Source organism: Thunnus maccoyii, chromosome 6 (assembly GCF_910596095.1).
Source record: "Thunnus maccoyii chromosome 6, fThuMac1.1, whole genome shotgun sequence".
Lineage (NCBI taxonomy): Eukaryota > Metazoa > Chordata > Actinopteri > Scombriformes > Scombridae > Thunnus > Thunnus maccoyii.
The window spans coordinates 21,123,871-21,144,184 of record NC_056538.1 but is presented as its reverse complement, the minus strand read 5'-3'; the positions used below and the strand labels follow the sequence as shown (position 1 = coordinate 21,144,184).

The window sequence follows — 20,314 nt, the reverse complement described above, 5'->3', positions numbered from 1 at the left end:
GAAAGCCCTTTTTTTTGGCAATGGGAAAAAAAATCTGGCTGATTATTCAAATCAGACTTGGCTTTGTAACGGTGAAATGAGCTTGGCAGTCATTCAGAGGGATGAAGCAGTTGAGAAGGAGAGAGATGTAAGAAACTTCTTTTTTTTTTTCTTTTTACAAGATTTTCACCAAACTATCCCATGTGTCAGATAGTTTACCCGAAGGAGGGTGGAGGAAGGGGGGTCGATTCCTTTTAGCTGAGAGAAGAAGGGAATTGTCTGGCCATACCTGTCTATCTTGTTTTGAGGTTACTCAACACTGGCTGCAGTGAGCAGAGGAGACTGAAGCAGTGATTTAACACATGACTGCTGTCTCACTTCATCAGCGTCCTGTCATCTCCCACCTCCCCCCATTCCATATACCCACAATCCAATTCTCCTATTGCCTCATCATCTACTCTGTCTTCGAGATATAGTTATATTTGTCTGTCTAGCTCTCTAACCTTTGAAGGCTAAAACTTGGGAACACAATTTTGTATTTAATGATTTCTACTCATTACAGTCAGTATCTACAAACATATAAAACTGACTCTCCTCACTGGAAGTTAGAGCATCATGATGTCATCAGGTGTCACTTTTTGACGTTGACACATCTGTTTGCTACAGTGTGTTTTTCATACAACCCTCAGAGCACCAAAGTCTCAGATTCTACACACAGATTGGATTGAAAGTTCATTCTTTACCACTGAAACAGTGGTAATTGAAATCAATCTCATTACAAAGTCTAGTAGCTGTTTCGAGGCTTTCAATCATATCACTCAATATTCCTTAGTAGATGGAGTTTTGCCCGATTTTCATGGGAGTGTTGGTATCAAAGTTTTCTGATCACTTTAAGGACTTCTCATCCATGTTGGTTTGAAAGTTGAGACTGAAAGTTCATTTTTGATCTTGGAAGTCACCACAAGGTCCATTTAGTAGTTGTTGTGATGCTTTCGATCATATCAAACAGGGAAAAATCCATACTACAGAGCTCAATTGAAAGCTTTAGGACAGCTGCTAAATGAACCTTGTGGTGAGATTGTTTCATCAAATCTACACAGCCACACTTTTTTGTAGTGGCTGTAAAATTACCTAAAGCTAAATTAGCTGAATTTCACTGACAAGCTCACATAAATCTTAAAGTGTAAATTTGTAGATTTGTGAGCATTAACTGAACAATCTATCAGTAGTACGCAAAATAAGGTTTATTTGAAGCAGGGCAGTGCATTAGCATGAAAAAGACACTGTATCATTATTCAATTTGTTTTATTATCCATAATCGTATATATTTCACAGTCTTTGGTGCTGCAATGACCCAGTTTCTCCAGGGGGATCATTAAACTTTCATCTTGTCTTAACTTCTCTTGGAGCAAAACCTCAAGGCTCTCCTGAGCTCATCGGCACACTGCAGCCGCATGCAGCCACAATGGCTGAACAAAACTTCCAGAGTGTGTTACATTAACATCCATGTCAGTGGAAACAGAGGACAGCCAAGACTGGGGAAAGAAAAGGAAAAGAAAGCAAAAGAGAGGAGAGTCATTACGGCTTGCAACAGTGCTGAATGAGTAATGACCTATCATCTCACCGCAACTAAGTCAAATAGGGAGGAAGTTCGGGTTAACGGGTGCGTGGAGGGTTATTTGCACATTTGAGTGCCTGGGCCAATCATAAACACACAGGCAGAGAGATCCACAGAGTGTGTCGCCTGCCTTTTGTACGGTTGTTGTCACATTGATTCATGGCAGTCCGTCCATGCTTACATACAGTCGATTTGTAATAACATTATCTGCAGGCTAAAGAAATATGTCACCCACCATTTGTATAAGACGTGTAAGAGTATATAGTTAAATGTGTGTGTGTGTGTGTGTGTGTGTGTGTGTGTGTGTGTGTGTTTGATTTGCACACCTGAAAGACAAAGTTAATTGCTGCTCAGAGACCTCTGGGCTTTTGAGAAAGCTGCAATATGTAAGACATTGTCAGCAGAAAAAAGAACAAGAAAGAATCACTTACAAGAGGTGGTTTCTGGCAGGTGTGTGTAATGGATGAGCACATGTGCCAGCTAACACTCACATGACCTTAATTATGGAGAGGAGAGGAGAGGAGAAAATAGAGAATCTTTGCCATAAAATGAGACTACATCTTACATACTAAAATAAAGTGACTTAAGAAAAAGCAAGAGAAAATAGAGACAGTGAGAGGCTGACAGTGAGAAGATTAGAGCTGCGTAGAGCTGAAACAGGAGAGATCGTGGGTAGGAAAGAAAAAACAATAAATATGTTAAAGCCTGAACAAACAAAACATTACCCATTGAGATCAATGGTCCCGTTAAAGCCTTTAGCAGATGTTCCTTGTTAAACAGATGCAGGCCAGTGCTGCACATGAGACATGAGAAGTATTGACCAGCAATACAGCTCCAATTTACAATATTGGACAACATGTCAAGCACAAAATGATCATCATATATAGTGCTTTTACTTGCAAAAGCCTACAAATCAAATACACATACACAAGTAAATGAGGTAAGGAAATATGAGCATAATCAATCAGCATGCCTTTGCTCTTTATGGTGTGTGTGTGTGTGTGTGTGTGTGTGTGTATATATATAACAGCTGTGATCTGTGAACTCTGCAGAGATGTTGCTGCTGCCCTCTGACATTTGGACTTAGACGGAGTGTAAACTCCAACATAATTTCCTCCTCCAGTGCTAATTACAGTGTGAAACTAATGAAGTAGTCTCAGCATGTACAGTACGTGTGTCCTTATAAGGAGGAGAATTTCATGCACTGATGTTCATGACGGGAGCAAGAGGGCAGTGGCGTGTGAGAGAATAGAGGAGTGGAGGAAATGAATTTGGAGGAAGGGAGAAAGTGGCTGATGGAATTCATGCTGTTTATTATTTATGCAAACACTTGTCACCCCTCCACACCTGATCCTCCACCAGCTTCCCTCACTGTGGTCTCTCATTTCAGAGCCCAGCAGACACAGTGTTTGGCTCGTTGCGCACAATAACACTTGTTACTCCCTGGGAGCAGTAATTTAAGTTTTTTAATTTTATGATGAGTCTTGCTCCCCATGTATTTACACCTTTTAGGATTTTTTTTTTATGCCTTAAAACTGTTGTTGGCTGCTTTATACATGAACTTTAGTATATATTCTTTTTATCTGTGCTCATTTCAATGTGTAGTGGAATAATGTTTACCTCCAGTATATTTTTTCTAGACAGATACATCAACCAATTTGATGATCTCCATCCTGTGAGGTTAAATGATTAAAACCATAAAGTACAATTTAGCGAATTTCAAATTGTCTCTCTGGATGCAGCCAAGATATTTATGCATGCTATAAGCCTTTCCCATATATAGATTATTTTCAAATTTGTGCCAGGTTTATAAACTTTGTGTGCGCTCACTCAGTAAATTCTATTAGATCCTCCAGATTATCCTCCATATGACATTGTAACATACCATTTCATACGCTGCCTTTGGGCAATCAGCTTTCTCTGCCACAAATCAATGGAACACCCTGTCTGACGACGTGAGGAGCTGCAGCTCTATCAGCACTTTCAAAACCAACTTAAAAAGTATGTTAAAAGCTGCTCAGCTCTGCACTCTCTGATTTTGATATTCTATCCTATGGTGTGTGTGTGTGTGTTTGTGTGTGCTTTTTTTTTTGCTCTGACCTGCCAAGGAACTACAGATGCGAATTAGCCTGAAGCTATAATCTGGTACGGTACGGTGCATCAAATGGTGACATTTATGTTCGAGCTGTACACTGTCCCCTTTGAATAAAAATAAATAAAAACAGGCTGGTATTTCATGCTCGAAGAACACTTGAAAAAAAAGAAAAGAAAAACCCTATAGGTCGTAAAATCAGTCACCAAAAACGACCTGTAGTTGCATTTGTGTGACAGACACCATCTAGCAGCCGTAGTAATTATGACCTGGAGAGGTGACGCAGTTAAGATGACGTCTGTATAAGGTGACTTCCTTATTAGTAGGAGGTGGGTTGGGTGGATGGCTAGGTACTTCAGGTTACCTAGATGGCAAAAAGTGGACATAGCTGCAGGAGACTGCCGTTTGCTTCCTGTTTCCAACTGTGAGTCGCTGTGTTTTTTTTTAAAACTGTAATGTGGTGTTTACTGTTGCCATGACGACGAAGGTCGCCTAACTTTAAGAAAGTAGTAACCATGTTTCAAGTGAACATTTTAAAACAAACCATGATCTTTCTCTAAACAAGGGATTTTTGTGCCTAAACCTAACCAGACTAAACCACGGCATTGTCACATCATAAAACATAATTATTTTTTAACAGTGATTCGTAACGGTTTTGGAAAGTGGCATTTTATGCTCCAATGGGTCGTTCTGAAAACGCTCCAATAGGTCGTTCTGGAGCGCAGGTACAAACAATTTATGTGGTCGTTTAATTTGGAGGACTTGTTGAAAGGCTCATAACATACCCTTTCTCCTCACTCTGGCTAAGAGTGCCTGAAGAATATTTCTTTTGGATGACCAGTTTTTTCATCTTCAAGAGCACCTTAAGGTTGTCTGAACTCGCTGTATCTTAAACTGATTGAGCACTTAGCCTCTGCATTTCTCTGAGTGTTTGCTCTTGTCCTTTTGCTGAAGTGGGCACTTCAGTATAGGGTGACATTGTGTTTTATGTGGTTGCACTGGAAAGGTTTTACAATTAAAAACAGAGTCATTGTTATCCTCATAAAATCAAGGTGGAATATTTTCGCCTAGAGAAAAGAAACTTTCACATCACAGAGGCTCATTCTTGCGCACAACAAATGATAGGGCATTTTCTTCCTTTCAATTAAAAACTAATTATCAACTAATTATAATGACAGTGACAGTGACATTGTTTCTGTTAAACCTCAAGATGATAATTAGAGGGGTTAATAACAAATATAATAACTTTACACTCCGACCAGCTGCTATTGGGAAATGTGTTTCTTTAACACGCTGCAACTCTGCTATAATAAATAAATAAACACACTTTAATTTCAGCCCCTTTCATTTATGGATATGACTAACACTTCCATCCTTTCTCTTTCACACACTAGTAAGCTTACATCCAGCCTCCCAGCTACACACACACTCATACAGTACGGCTTTGCTGAAAGACAGACAGACACCTCTCTGTCCACCCTTGACCAGTTGACAGTGGCAGAGCTGTCATCCATGAGAGGGTGTCTCTCTTTTAGAGTTTGCCTCTATAAATCACTCAGCAGCAGGATGCCTCACGGTCCTCCTGACACAAACACGTCTGACAATCAATTCATCATGATAGGGACTGGATACGGTGGGGGTGGCGCACCACAAAACTTGTGCTTATTGAGAGAGACTTTTGCCATCATCAATAGAGCAGACGTCATGGGGGGCTCCTTTTTGGATAGAAAACCTCAGATCCTATAGATGTTAATGCAATTTGACATGTGTTTAGGTGAGAATTTTGACTAGTTTGCATGCATTCATTTTGCGTTAAACAAACCTTTGTTTTATAGACATGTCTAGTAATTATTTTGCTACCTTGCCTGAACCTGAGCGTTCACAATACCTTAATAAATTAAGGTTGATCGGTCAGCCGTCACACCCCTTCAGCCTCCCTCCATCCAAGTGACCCAACACAGTGGCTGGACATTGCTTATCTGGACATCTACACATATTTTTTTAAAGTTTATTACTAACTCCTAACTAGTAAAGACTAGTTATGTTACTTTGTAAGTTATAAAAGAGATCACCAGTTATGAAATGTTTCCCACACACATATAAAAGGGAAGACATTGAGTCCCATAGCTTCCCCTCCTTATCTTGTCTCCGGATAGCTTGAGGCCATAAAACTCTCCTTTTAGGATCCCTTTCTTCTCCAGGAAGGATGAGGAACCGGAGATCTGGATTTGTGCGTTTATTTGTTTTACAACCTGCTACACAACAGCTTTTCGGCATTTTCCTGTTTCTCACATTATGTATTATTATATAAACAGATGAAGTTGTTTCTGTTTTTTTTCTGTGCTGAATGTGAAGCTGTGTACAATGAAGTCTGTGTCATTTTATATGGATTCACACTTATATTGCAGATCTGCTGTGTGTCTTACTGTGAGTGACCTGGATCACTGCACGACCGTCACATATGATTAATTATAAACCTGTATGTAGAACCATCCACTAACAAAAAAGGGCATTCATAGAAGAATGGTAAGAGACTGAGAAACACAGGGAGAAAGTGTCTCATTATCAAGTGTCCCCTCTGTCCTCCCTGAGATTCCAAATATCAATGCTTGACTGGTGTCAGATAAGTTAGGCTAGTGTGTACATACGCTGCAGACACGCATGAGCAAAAATACACACACAAAATCCAACATAACAATCCTCAGCTAATAAGCAGAGCAGGTCTGGGCCTTGAGTGGCCTTGGGAGCCTAGTTAAAGACTGCAGGGGAAGGTTTGTATGTAAATAGATCTATTTGCAGCAGGAGCAGGGTCAGAGGGGCCCTGTGCTGTTTAACATTACCAGCAGCACAGAGCATGAGTCAAGATGTCAATGCTCCACCACCCTCTAATCACCTGTAGAGAGACCATTAAATGTCTGGCACGAGTGTAGTTAAAAAGGGAGGTTTTCTGTCTAATTTATGGTATGTCTCTGTATGTACAGGTAATGTATGTATGTATATATTAGGATTTGTGGGGGTGGATTGTTTGTTTGTTTGTTCTCTGTCCATTTCTGCATGTATTTCCATCTATGTAGGTGTGTGTATAAGTCTTTCTATGATGTCTTAGCGTCTCTCTATGGGCACATGCATGCTTGTGAGTCCCCGTGTTGGTTAACATCGACACAGCACAGCATTTAACAAGGAAGATGGGAGGAAAATAAATATAGTGCCTTTGACAATGATTTCATCTCATCCTTTTATTGCCTCTCATTTCCACCCATTTACTGTGTGGGAGAGTATATATGGAAGCACAGAGAGGGAGAAAATTTGAATCATTACACCCCAGTGTCAACATTAGTTTGTCTTCTTTTATGCGTCTGTTTCGGCTTTATTCATTCCTCTCACTACAGCTGTGCACTGTGAGCTCTGTTTTTAACATTAGGAAACTGCCATGAAACAATAATACAGTTCATGGAAAATACGTCCCCTTTATTGTCAAAAAAGGATGAGTAAATTGCAAAGAACTCACAGACCCGACATTATGCATATACGTATATATTTCTGCGCAAGAGGTGACGTTTGTAGCACGTCTCCTTCCTCTTTGTCTACCTTCCCTGTGTAGCAGCAACCTCCCTTTCCTCATGTCGTATTGTTAATTGGTTTGACATTTCCTGCCTCTGACCTAAAGAGAAACTGTCATTAGATGAGCTGACCAATGAGAGTGGCGGAATGTGGCCTGTCTGTTTTTCTGTGCGTGTGTGTGTGTGTGTGTAGGTGTGTTTGATTGCTAGTTCGAGAGGTCAGAAGCTGTCGGCATGCCAGATTGTTCTAATTTCCTCTCCCCTTTTTCACTTCCAGCAGATAGCATGGTGAGGTTCCCTGCACTTCCTATGTTTGTGTTTCACCGTGCTATATCGTTTCCTCGTTTATAATTATGTAGTGTTAGATGTAGTTGGCAGGGTCTGAGGTCAGCTGTTGGAGTGAAGGATTGTGGGATTCCATCAACTTACAAGTAAAGTACCCTGTAATTGTGTGCAGAGGTCTTGCACACAGGAATACAGTACAGACGTTTTTTAAAAAATACCGGCTGGTATCTGTCACTCAAAAGTAACTACTGTATTTGTCATATTTGGGCCACTGACATTATGACCTACTGTGTTGTTTTTCTTAGGACAGTCTCATTAAACTGTAAGACAACAACAGTGAGGCTTGGCTTAACCCCTGCATCATCCATTACAGTCATGAAACATATAAGTTGTCAGATATTATCCCTTACGTAAATTTCTAATTCTTTAGTGGTTAAGTAAAGAAGCCTCAGATCAGCCAGTAAAATCCATTATCTATGATTTATTCAGTGTAATAGCTAATTACATCTTGAGCCATAGTTGCACATTTTATTTCAAACATTCATTTCATTCCAGAGAGATTGTTATATGTGGCTAGTGGGCTCTTAATTAAAGCTGTTCTGTGTGTGAGGTCAGAGCCTACAACATTAGGACCATTACCCCAAGGAGCTGAGAATCAATGTAGAGGGAGAGGAGCATTCCTCTTTTTTCTTTAACTCTATCGATTCTCATTTACCCCCACCCATCCACCCACCGTATACCTCCACTGCCCAGTTCGATCAGGACAAGTGTGCACAGAGCCACTGGAGGTGAAGTCATGGACTTTGCAAGTGCGTGTGTCTGTGTGTGGGTGGGTGGATGGATGTTTGGTCCAGATGTTTAAGTAATGCTGTATTTATTTTGATAATTCCCAGATTTCTCCTCCATGGTCTGTCTCCATCTGCTAATTTTCCTCAGACAAACATCACCTGCTCTTGTTTGCTGCCTGTTCACTCACACTGAACCCACTTTCTGGCTGCGCCACAGCTGGAGGTGAGAAAACAGTATGTGAAAGTACTGTATGTACCGTGTTTTGCCTCAAGCCCTTCTCTTGATCTATCCTGCACTCCATGTTCACTTTTCCCCCCAGCTCCTCTTCCAAGCTGTGTTGTGTGTCTAAAGTATTGCTGCATTCCTCTTTGCAATAGAAGCAGGAATAAAAGGACACATTTCTACTTTTTTGTTTCTCTTTTCATTTATTAAACACATATCACACAGTCTCAGAAATGAAACATTTTTCATTACCTGTCTCCCCCTCTCTCTGGCCATTTTGTAGGTGTTGGTATAATATACAATTGAGATGCAGCAAGTAAGAAAGTGGGCAGGAGTCTGGGCCTTTAACTGGTCTCTTGGTATATTATATGTGACATGTTTACAGCTGTCTGCTTTTTTAAACAACACCTCAGTCTTTCTCAGAAATGAGCTTCTGATAAACCTCTGAATTAAAGCACTCTACCATGTGTAAATGTTAAGTATGAAATGTTTCCTTTACATTGATTTAGCTGTGCGCAGGAGCAAAATCGCAAATGCAAACTAGGAGTTGACCAATATGATTTTTTCAGGGCCATTACCGATACCGATTATTAGTAATCAAGGAGACCAATAACCAATATTAAGAACCAACTGATATACATGTACAGTTCAAATGAAAACCTTGGTGTCAAAATTTAGAACGCACGATTTTAACGCACAACTGTGCTTCATTTATTACAGCAAAACAGCTCTGGGAAGTCTGTAGTTGGTTTCAATTATTTAAATGCAGTAATAGAAAGTAACTAAGTACATTTACTCAAGTACTTTACTTAAGTACAATTTTAAGGTGCTTGTACTTTACTTGAGTATTTTCATTTTATGCTACTTTATATTTCCACTCCAATACATTCAGAGGGAAATATATATTCTACTCCACTACATTTATTTTAAAGTTTAAGTTATTAGTTACTTTTCAGATTAAAATTTGAGTTTATAAATTACAATACATTGATAAAGATTAAATCAGTGGTTTCCAAACTTTTTGGCTCGTGCTTCTCAATGCTGTGTGTGGCATGCGGAGCCTTCAGTGTTGATAGGCTGTTACTCATGACATGTAATCAATCAGATAGGGCCGTGGGCGGGACATTGCTCGAGACCACAGAGTACTGACCACAGAAAGAGGGAGGCGGCTGCATCCGAGCCAAAGTAGAGCATATTAGCAATCGGATAAAAAAAAAAAAAGATTCCAATACTTGTAAAAATGCTGAATATCAGATCCAATAATATAATATCCAATAATCTGTTGACCCCTAAGGTGTCACTTCTCGGTCTGCCAGCATATAATCATGCAAACAACTACAGCGTAGTTTGCCATAAATGATGGCACAAATAAAAACACAAATAAAAGCTGCAACACCTACCACAAACTCTGTTTATGTAGAGGGAGGAGTGAGGTTTATGATTCACTCCAAGCTATTTTCTTGATCATATGATTGATAGTCACACAGCATCAGTATGTTATTATGAGTATCATCACTCATCCAGGCAAACTGACAGTAAAAAGGGGCTGTAGGGGTTTGTGTTTACTCAGAATAATGTAGCAATATTAGCAATATTCTTTATACACCCACACTTAACTGTCTGCACTATGCATGCACTGTTTGTGTTTGTGCACATGTGTGTGCAGCTACAAGGTTATATCAGAGGGTAATACTTACATACATTAGCCCTGGATCTGATCACATATTCTACAACATCACTGCAACCCTGAGTCTTGGGACTTTTTACAGCACATTTTTTCTTTGAGTTGGGAAATAACAGCCATTATTCAGGTCACGGTTATCAAATCTGACTTTTAAATTGTACACAAACACACATCACACATTCAGTGACATCTCCTTTCCTCTGCATGCCCTCAAATGCTTTCCATTCTATTTTCTCTGTTTGCTGTCTCTCCGGGGAGGACTCGTATGAAAGGTCCACAGCCCAGGGACATGCTCTGTTAATAGCCCCCCTAAATGAAGCCATCCATAATGTTAGACCCCTTCCGTACACACACAGATACACTCACACATGCACACACAGCAAAGACACTCTCCTCTGTTTGCCCCGGGACATATTGGAAGTGGAGTCTGTTGGGATGGGGTTGTAGGAAAGTAGATTTGACTGGGTAAGAGAGGAAATGATTGAATGAGTGACCTTGGAATGGTAACAGAGATGAGAGACAGACAGGTTGAGTTTGATTAAGGGTTGCAGGAGGTGAAAGACAAGCTTGGGTTTAGCAGGGGGAGAGGAGTGGCAGGGGATGGACAGGAGTAATGGTAAAAGTCCTTCAAGATGAGGAAGCGATTGAGGGGGAAATGTTGTGAAGGAGGAGTGATGGAGGTAAAGTCAGTCAGTACTTTCCTGTAGAGGAATAAACTTATTTTTAAGGTTCACATGCCTTTGCATATTCATTTTGATTCTTTGTTTGAAACAGTCATTAAAACATGATGCAGAATTTGCATCACAAATGCATCAAACAATGTAATGAGATGTAGCAAATAAGTTATTTTTGGTTTCTCAGGAAACTTGCTCACTAATTCTAAATTTGTCTCTTTGTTTCATAACTTTGGAAATGAATATCAAAGCTGGCCCCAGAAACGAGGCTTTAAGCGGAGCAGAGTTCTGTGGGCGTTGTTCCAGCATTGCAGCTGCGTTACGTCACTGAGAGCCGGTGTTTCTGTTCCTGGTCTCTCTCTGGATATTTCACACTGCCGTTCACTCCTGGGCTCTCTCAGAGAGAAAGGGAACCATAATAAATTGTGCTCTGCCACGTCACCCTACTTCCCTCTGCCCCACTCTCTCTTCCTCTTTCTCCACCTATATCTCTCTCTGTTCTCACCCACACAGTTTCATTTGTTTTCGACGTCTGGCTCTCAGTCTCCGTCCCTTGATTCTTTGTCTCTGTTCTGCTACTACCTCCTCCCTACTTCCCAGTCAGAGTGGTAATGGGTCTGAAAGATCTATGTGATGTAATCCAAACAGACTGCAGTTCTGTGTCAGGGATGCCGCTCCCTCTGCTCCTGCCCCCCCCCCCCCCAGTCCACCTCCACCCACCACTATCCTGCAGTCTCCATTCAGGCACAAGAAAGCATCTCCTCTGTGCCGCTGTGTCTCTCAGGCTTTACTGTACTTGTGTTTCACCTTTTGATCGAAGAAGTCTGTCCAATCTGTCAGCCTTTCACAGGCCAGGACCTTTTGATGCCCCCATCTATCAATTAGACTAAAATATATCTTTATAACTTAGGCTATATATTTTTTTTGTTTAGGGCAAAATTGTAAAGATGAAGTCTTTAAAGAGGCATCAAGATCATTCACTCATGACATTCAGCAGTCTTGAGGCTGTTACTCCGCATCCAAATATGGCAGCATTTTTGCAAAAGATGAATATCTCCATGTAGGATCAAAGTGTTATTTTTACATTGTTAGTGCATAGTGACAGTATTTCTGTTGCAAACCGTACAGCTCTGATGTTTCAAATGTACAAACGAATTGCAGATCATTGCATGGCTGACCTTATGAACTGTGGTGGCCCTTGGGGCTGCAGACAGGTGTTCAGCTGATCAAAGGGCTGCAAAAACGCAGTGAACTTTTGTACCTGCATACATCAGCCCTCTCCTCTTTCCGTCACTCACTTACCACTAACTTTCTCTCTCTGAGGAGGAAGCAGCCGACTGTGTCTTGTCAAAGAGCGACAGCGCTTTTATCTGTTCATATAAAGTCAGGCAAAAGAGGGAGTGCAAGAGGGAGATGATGTGGAAACAAAAATGTGTTTATGCAGGGACCAAGAGGATAGCTAAAGAGAGAGATGGAAACCAATAGAGGGAGACCAGCAGTGAGAGAATGCAAAGAGCGGAGGTATGGAGAAAGAAAACAGATACTTTTAAAAAGCCATATGTGAGTAAAATATGCAGTTAAATATTGACAACAAGGAATGCTGGATTACTTCTCTCTGTCACTACACACCTACTCCCTTGCACACACTCTCTCTCTCTTCACTTCCCCTCTATTTTAATAGTGTTAAAGGACTTACCCTGCAAAAGCATCCTCTGAGAGACATCTTTGCATCTTAGAAGACTGAATGATTGAAGTCTGACCTCCACTGAGACAGGTTCTCCCTTCTTTTTCTGCATTTCATCTATGTCCCAATCTGCATTTTTGTCTGTCTCTGTTTTTTCAGAATCAACCAGTTGCTCTTGCTCCTGAAAATGTTTGTGGGTGTGACTTTTTTAAAGAAAGCAAGACATACTGAACTTCCTCAGTTGTTTTCTCAGAGTGATTTCTGAAAGGTTAAGTTAGTGCAAGCTTTTCTCCTCTTCTTTGTTCTTCTTCTTCTGTGCTTTAAATGCACATCCCAAGTTTCTTCTTTGAAGCCAAGATATAAAAAACTCACTGAAGCACGTTTATTAATGATTTTGCCAACAAAAATGCCTCTATTCTTATAGAGTATTCACTATGTCAGCATTGGTGTCAACCACTCTTTTAGTATCATTCTCAAATTTTTGCTATTTTATATTGACTCTTCATTTTAATGGATTACAGGTGTTTGCATCTGCTGTTAGTTGTGTGAGTTGTATTGAAGTCTAAATATTTGGGCCGTGTTCTGTGGATTTGGGGAAGTGGTGCCCATTGCTCTAAATCTGTTGCAGGCCATGAAACCATAATTATGGCTCAGTAATCTAGTGGCTCATTGACATGCTGCTCTCCTGCTGCAAAGGTCTAAGCTAAGCATCGGCTAAAGTGGATGCAAACAGAGACACAATGCATGGACTTCAATACACATATAATCTCCTCTCCTCAAAAAAAACACCCATACATGACAAAAACAAAAAAAAATGTGTTCCCAGAGAACAAAAGCCCCCGCCAGTACTGTGTGGCAGTCACACTGCAATGCTGCAGATTTGGGTCAATTGCTGGATGGTGGCCGCATGGCTCTGGAGCTGAGTTGCGGCTTTTTAACAGATTGGATTTGCCCTCTCTTCTGCTCACGGATGGGCACTTACTGTATTTCACATAATGTTTTGAGCGAGCGGATTGAGCAGCAGAGTAAAGCATGAGAGGAACAGGGAGAGAGAGAGAGATGGAGCTGGACACCTCAGGGAAGTTTCTGAATAATTACCGAGCAAGCATCAGCTTTTGGCAGTCAAAATAATAGAATGGTTGGTCGTATTTTAATATATCATACTAGGAATGACAATGGTGTTTTGTACCCCAGTGTTCAATCAATTAAAATGTTTTCCAGAATGGTTAAAGCATAAGCAAATTTCACACACACAGGTACAAATATTTATTTACTAATAATAATAATTGAAAAAAATTACATTAAATTCAATGAACATTTGATGGATAATTCTTTAAGTAATTGTGTCATAATCTGTAATATGTTACTTTTCCCAGATTAGTGCTGTTTTTGCAGCAAACAAGTTTTCTACAAATGTAGTAAACAGCCTGTTTGCTACATTCATATTCTGAAGTGCTGTGTCCATTAAGCCTCTACTTTAGTGCACTGTGCTGCCCTCTTTATCCAGATTTACTTTCAGTCTGTATGTTGTTAGTTCTGTTTCGTCCAGAGTTGGCTGTATTTGTGCTGTCTTCTAAGTTACTCTATGATGCTGACAGGTAATCGTTTAACTTATTTCTTCCACATTCAGTTTCACTTGTTTCATCATTGTCAGAAACAGTGAATCAGTGTGACAGCAGCACTCTCATTCGCCTTGGCAGAAGATATCATGTCAAGGGCAAGTGATACAGCTTTTTTTTTAAAAACATAGGACAAGTGGTTGTTGACAGGGGCAACCAGACCAGATGAAAAACAGTTTCCCAGCAACCGTTACTGTAAAGCTATGCCTTTTATTGTTTCTGTTTCTTTCTTGCTTTCTCTTTTTCTTTCTCACAAATAGACATGTTTTATCACTTCTTTGTCTTAATTTCCCCTCATCTTCACTTTTATTCTTGACACATGTAACACATCAGGTCTGCTGCTTTTCTCGGGCGCGTCCATGTGGCACAGGAACCCATAACACATCCACTCAGCCTGACCTTTATACTTGCCACAGGCAGGAAGTCCCATTTTGGGTTTAAAATGCTGAATGTCTTTTAATTAAAAGTAATCTTAATTTCCAGAGAGCTCACACACAAACAGTCCTACATTCACACATAGTTCTTTAGGGTAAATAAAACACACACACATACTGTACACATGCTCACAAACTCACCAATCGTCTCCCTAACTTCTGTCTGGCAGGACGTAAAGTCTGTGTGATAAACACTAATACTATCTCCTCTTAGTAATAGATAAATCAATGCCGCACTCTCTGCCAATCAGACTGCTGCTTGAGCCCAAACTGATATAGCAAGCGCTCATTACTGCAGTAACGATCGGAACGCCTTTGCACTGACAGAATTGATATAATGTTATAATGTTGACGCTGGGATCATTGATTTCCTGTGAATTGCAGACAGGAGAGAGAGAAAGGAAAGGAAAGGAAAGGAGAAAGGAAAGGAGAAAGGAGGGAAAGGTGAGGAGGAAATCAGAAGGAGGGAGGGGATACAAGTCTATTCTCCATGTCAGAGAGCATTTCACAGGATTAAAGGACCGCCATATTGCACCGCCATGTTTCTACAGTAGCCCAGAATGCACAAACCAAATGCTGGCTCTAGAGAATGCCTTTCGCATTTTTTGGCAAGTTTTGCAGCCACCGTAGGTTCTCCTATACGCTCGGAAGGTGAGGGGTATTCAGTTGGTTGCCATGTGCAACCTCACTGCTGGATGCCACTACACTGATCCTTTAAGAAAGACAGAGAAAATAAAGGAATACAGAGGGTGTCATTTTAATTCACTGACTAATACCATCAGATGCTAAATTTCACCTTGAGGTTTCTTTATGTAAATTGAATTTGGTGTCACCTAATTCTTTCCCCAACTCTGTGACATTGCAGTAATGAGCTGCACTCATGCCAGAGTTCAAATCAAGTCTTCAGGCTATTTGGTGGGTGGTGGAGTGCACAGAGTGAGAGGACAGGAGCTCAGTCAAAACAATGTGGCAGCGATTCGAAAGCCAAGAAAAGCAATTTAGTTCATGCTCCTTTTTTGTTTGTCTGAATATTAGCATCTTGACTTCACATTCAGATAGAGATACGACAGGAGGGTACTATTAAAAATAAGAGACCTTTTAAAGTAATTGTTGCTTGAAAACTTTCCAAGGAGCAGAATCTTTTGACCTGCAATTTATATTCAACATCCTCTTGTTTCTGGCACGGCAGATTGAACCCAAGTCCTTGAGCTGATTGACAAGCTCTTTAATCACTACGCTACTGCGCAATAAAAGAAATATATGAAGATTGTATCAGTGCTGTATTGTGTGACGTTGCTATAATGTGCCAGTGCTAGTTAAGCAGGTCAAATTCTGTCTGCACCCGGTGTGCATGGTAAATTACTAGAAAAGTGTTCATTGACAGGCTGCAGTGGCTACAAGCTCGAACACAGTTTCCTGGGAAACCACCTCCTCCTCATCTAATATACGATATTGAATCTACTGTAGCTTATATGGTGTCTTCTACTATTCTCTGCATCCTCACTAGGTTGTGTGAAACCCAAACCAGAAATTATAAAATACAGTCTAACAAGTAACTTTTCATTCTCTGCCATGCCATTATTTGCTTGCCTGACCAAAGGTACCATATGGGAGTATTAGTGATTATATTCAAAGCCGTCGTAATTTCAGTATCTTCCTTAAGACTCAGAAGTTATTTCCAGGCATATCATAGCATGTAATTTGTGTAAATTCTATTCACAGAGACCATATGTGGATTATTTTCACTTAGTCTGCAGTCTAAATTTACTGTTTCATGCATTTTCACAGTTAAGCAAAAGTTGTATCTAACTCGCCCACCCCTCATATGAATGGCAGCTGGTTACCCTGCTTAATTCTGAGCCAGAATCCACATGGCTTGCCAAAACTAATCAACAACAAGTACACAGATGTACTCAGTCACCCTTTGCATAGCCCCATGATGCTAGAACATGTGACTGGCTTCACGCATGTGCTGCAAAAACATTTTGTTTTTAATTTGAGATGGATGATCTACTTTTCATTTATCTCTTCACAGTTAATGGAGGAGTTTACAGTTAGTGGGCCAAAGTCTCATTGTGCATATCATGTTTAAAATGTAGAGCAACAGCTTACACCTATAAAAGAAAGATTTCTTGTCTAACATTTAAATTCAGTATCTCTCAAAGAAATTGGAAAGTGCATGTTTGCACTTGTATGTGTAACAAGGTAAAGGTCATAGCTATAATTATGATTGTAATCAGTATTATATTTGTTGCATGTTTGTGTGTCAATTTCTTAAGTGGAAAAGCAAGTTTCCTTTGTGTTTTTCTGGATTTTTTCATCATTCTGCAGAGGAGCTATGAATAGTAGCATGTTTTCGCTCTGCCTGCTCTTCTTCTATTCCAAGCCGAACTCTGCATTGACAGAGACAAACTTTTCTATTGATCTGCTGAACGCCTCCCCTCCCCTCATATCCCACAGGAAAATTAAAGCAGGATAGAAAAGCTTATTTTTTTCTCCCTCCCTCCCTGTTTTTCTTCTTTGTCCTCTCTGCACTGCTGCCCCAGACAGCCCTGAAGTAATTCAGATCTTTGACACATGCACTGTCTTTATGCCACAGTCTCCTCTCTATGTGTCTTTGTGCGTTAGCAGCTCTAATGTGTGGGGCGTGAGTCTTTTACAACATGTTCAATATCACACCACAGGGCCTCACAACCCAGACAACAACTCTAACGATGCAGAGAGAGAGAGAGAGAGAGAGAGATGGAGGGATGTGAGGAGAGATGGCACTGGACTAACAGCGCAGAGTAAACCCATTTGTCTTCTTCTTTCCATATTTGCAACACCACCTACAGCCTATAAAACATACCACACACAAACAGACCCACGCACACTAACAAAGAAATATATATCTTCCAAATTCCACATTATACATCCCACAGAAGCTGAACCACTCAGATTTCTAGACACACACACCATTCTCCCCAGGCTATGCCTCAATTACTAAACCAACAGGGCTGGAAAGTGGAGACAGATATACAATGTTTGGACCATCTGTGTTGCCATACTGTAGGTATTTGTGATCTTGTGATATCTGTGAGTGCAATGTGGTCAGAATCATGACTCCAACAAGACCATTTAATGCTACAATAATAACATATATCAGAAAATGGGAATGTATTCAGAATTAAAATAGTGTCCCTTAAAGGAGACATATTATGCTTTTTGTGATTTTCTGTTATTTATATACTGTTATGATGTCGGATATCTATGCTAAACATGGTCAAATTTCCAAAGCTTGAGGTGAATGTATGTAGAAATGCTTCCTGCAAGTCAAAAGTCCAGGCTTCAACCTGCTCTGAACACTCTTTTTTTTTTTTTTTTACATTGTCGATGAGCTGTCATCAGTTTATGGGCATTGCACATGCCCATAAACTGCTGTAGCCTTTGTTGCCAAGAGTGTTTCTAAGAGTTTCCCATGTTTGCATTGTCCATTCTCATATTTCAGATCGGATTTCAGCTCAAACATGCACAGATGTATGTGAGAAGTGGACATTTCAAATAAAGAAGGAGAAAGAGTAGAGAAAATATAATGCTATTATAGTTTGTTTCATGGTTTGTTGATGTAACCTCCTGATCCACCATTGGCAGAGACACAACTTAGCTAACTTATCAGAACAGAGTGGGCCTTATAGAGACAGGAGCTGAAATGACCTGTTTCAGACACAGGCTGAACTGAGGGGCTGCTTACTGTAAATCATACAAAGATATTCCATATTAAAAATATAGACCTGTACATGTGCATAATATATCCCCTTTAAGGTTTTGTTTTGACCCAAGAAATGGACTCGTTCTGCTATGTTGAACTATGTTGCTTGGAAACATTTGGATAGCAACATTTCAGAGTAACAGAGTAACTCTTATTTAACGTATTATGTTAAACCTAATTGGTCCATCAACAGAAAGTGATAATAAATTCATACAAAGATAATACACAATCAGAGTTATTGCCATTGTAAAACATTTACAGCTCTTGTAGAATTCAAGCTTTAAGAGCCTATCAAGGTTAACTGGCATGGCGCTCAGTGGACATGGACATAGTTCCCAAGTAGATTAAATTCCTAATACAGACAGACCCAGTGATAGTCTGTCAGGCGGGCGGACTGAGGGGAGATGTGTGCTAATATTTGCCTGGTTATCCATTGATCCATACGGGTGAGTGTTGAGGCTTTGCAGATTAGGTGGCCTGCCTCGGGGCTCTGTGGAAATCAGCAGGATACACTCTCACATCAGACCGACTTAACTGGCCTCCGCTTGTTGGGGGATTTAATCTCACTGTCACAAGCCTGAGTAATAAAGGTTTTAAAACATTGGAAAGTTGTTAGAGTGACTGAATGATTAACAGTGGCTCCCAGATGATGCTGGGGAACCAATACGCCTTATATTGAATTAGCGGTCACTGATACTCTGGTAAGAGATGTTTAGCTGCCTTTTTGAGGCTCAGCTCTGTTGTGAGTTAGCTAACTGACTGATGTCTCCAGTGGTTTTTGTGTAAATGCTCATAAACACTGATGATTTGACAAGTCGGGCTGATTACTCTTCATTTAATGGTGCTAAAGCTGCCCATGGGGTAAATTATCATGGGAGAGAATATGATTATTGTGTTTCCCACTTAGTGATATGGCTTCCTCCAAAGGGGGTTTCTAGTATTGATGCTGTGTCAACAAACACCATCTTGTTGTTTTTTGTTTTTGCTTGCCCCGCAATAAACATGTGCACTATCACCATTTCCATTTCAGGCTCAATTAGGAACACATTGACTGGGTGATGGTCAAGTGAGCACAGGCGAACATGGCCTATAGGGACGGCACAAGCTGATCATACACAAGATGACAGCCTGGGGTGGGAGCGTTGTAAAAAAATCAGAATGGATATCGCTAAGGGGTTTGGTTTCTCTTTTTTTTCCCCTCTATAGCGACTGGTTTTCCTTAAATAGTGAATGAGTGTGTCGTGTTTGTCTGTATGTTTGCGTGTGTGTGTGCGTGCAGGATGTAAAAGCAGGACAGACGCTGAGTACCTCTCAGCTCTCCTTATTCTCACGTGTTCCCCAGAGATGCATAGAGGCTTGTTTTAGAGTGCAGAAAAAAAAGCGAGAAGAAGCTGAGGGAAGCAAGAGATTTTGTTTTTTTAACCTACAGTGTAAGGTGAGTTATGTAAGCAGAAAAATAGTGGGGTTTTTTCGTGTTTTCAGTCCCCATTCCTCCTTTTCTTCCTTCCTTCCATTTCTCCCCTCATTCCTTCTCCTCTCCGCCGCCCACGATCCTGCCCTCACTTCTTCTGCACTACCTGCTTGCCAAGTTTCCTCTTCTCTCGCCCACCTGAGCACAACACCTGTGTGAGCAGTGAGTTCCAGGAAAGGGGGCCAGGATGCCGTCGCAAGCAGCCTGTCACGAGTTCTCTCCTGCTGGGTAGCTACCTCACACAGCCTGCTTGCCTCCCCTCTGGAGAGTCAGACCTACCCCAGAGAGTGTATTTCTGGAGGGGGCTTTTTCTGCACACTCTCTGTATTTAAGCAGCTGGGGACTTTCTTATCTGTCTACTGCACTTACACATACATTCACACTCAAACACAGCTGGTGTGCACAGCAGCACACACACACACACAGTCACAGAAACACACTGTACTCTTGACGTC

At 40.7% G+C, this 20,314-nt stretch overlaps 1 protein-coding gene across 1 annotated transcript in view; it reads left to right on the top strand.

Annotated features, from left to right (window-relative positions):
• LOC121898962 overlaps nucleotides 1-17,396 on the top strand; it is a 124,278-nt gene extending 106,882 nt beyond the window's left edge. Inside the window, exon 9 of the mRNA XM_042414505.1 lies at nucleotides 17,325-17,396. Coding sequence (XP_042270439.1) covers nucleotides 17,325-17,396 — 72 coding nt within the window. The remainder of the gene's footprint in view (nucleotides 1-17,324) is intronic.
• Nucleotides 17,397-20,314: the final 2,918 nt, after the last annotated feature.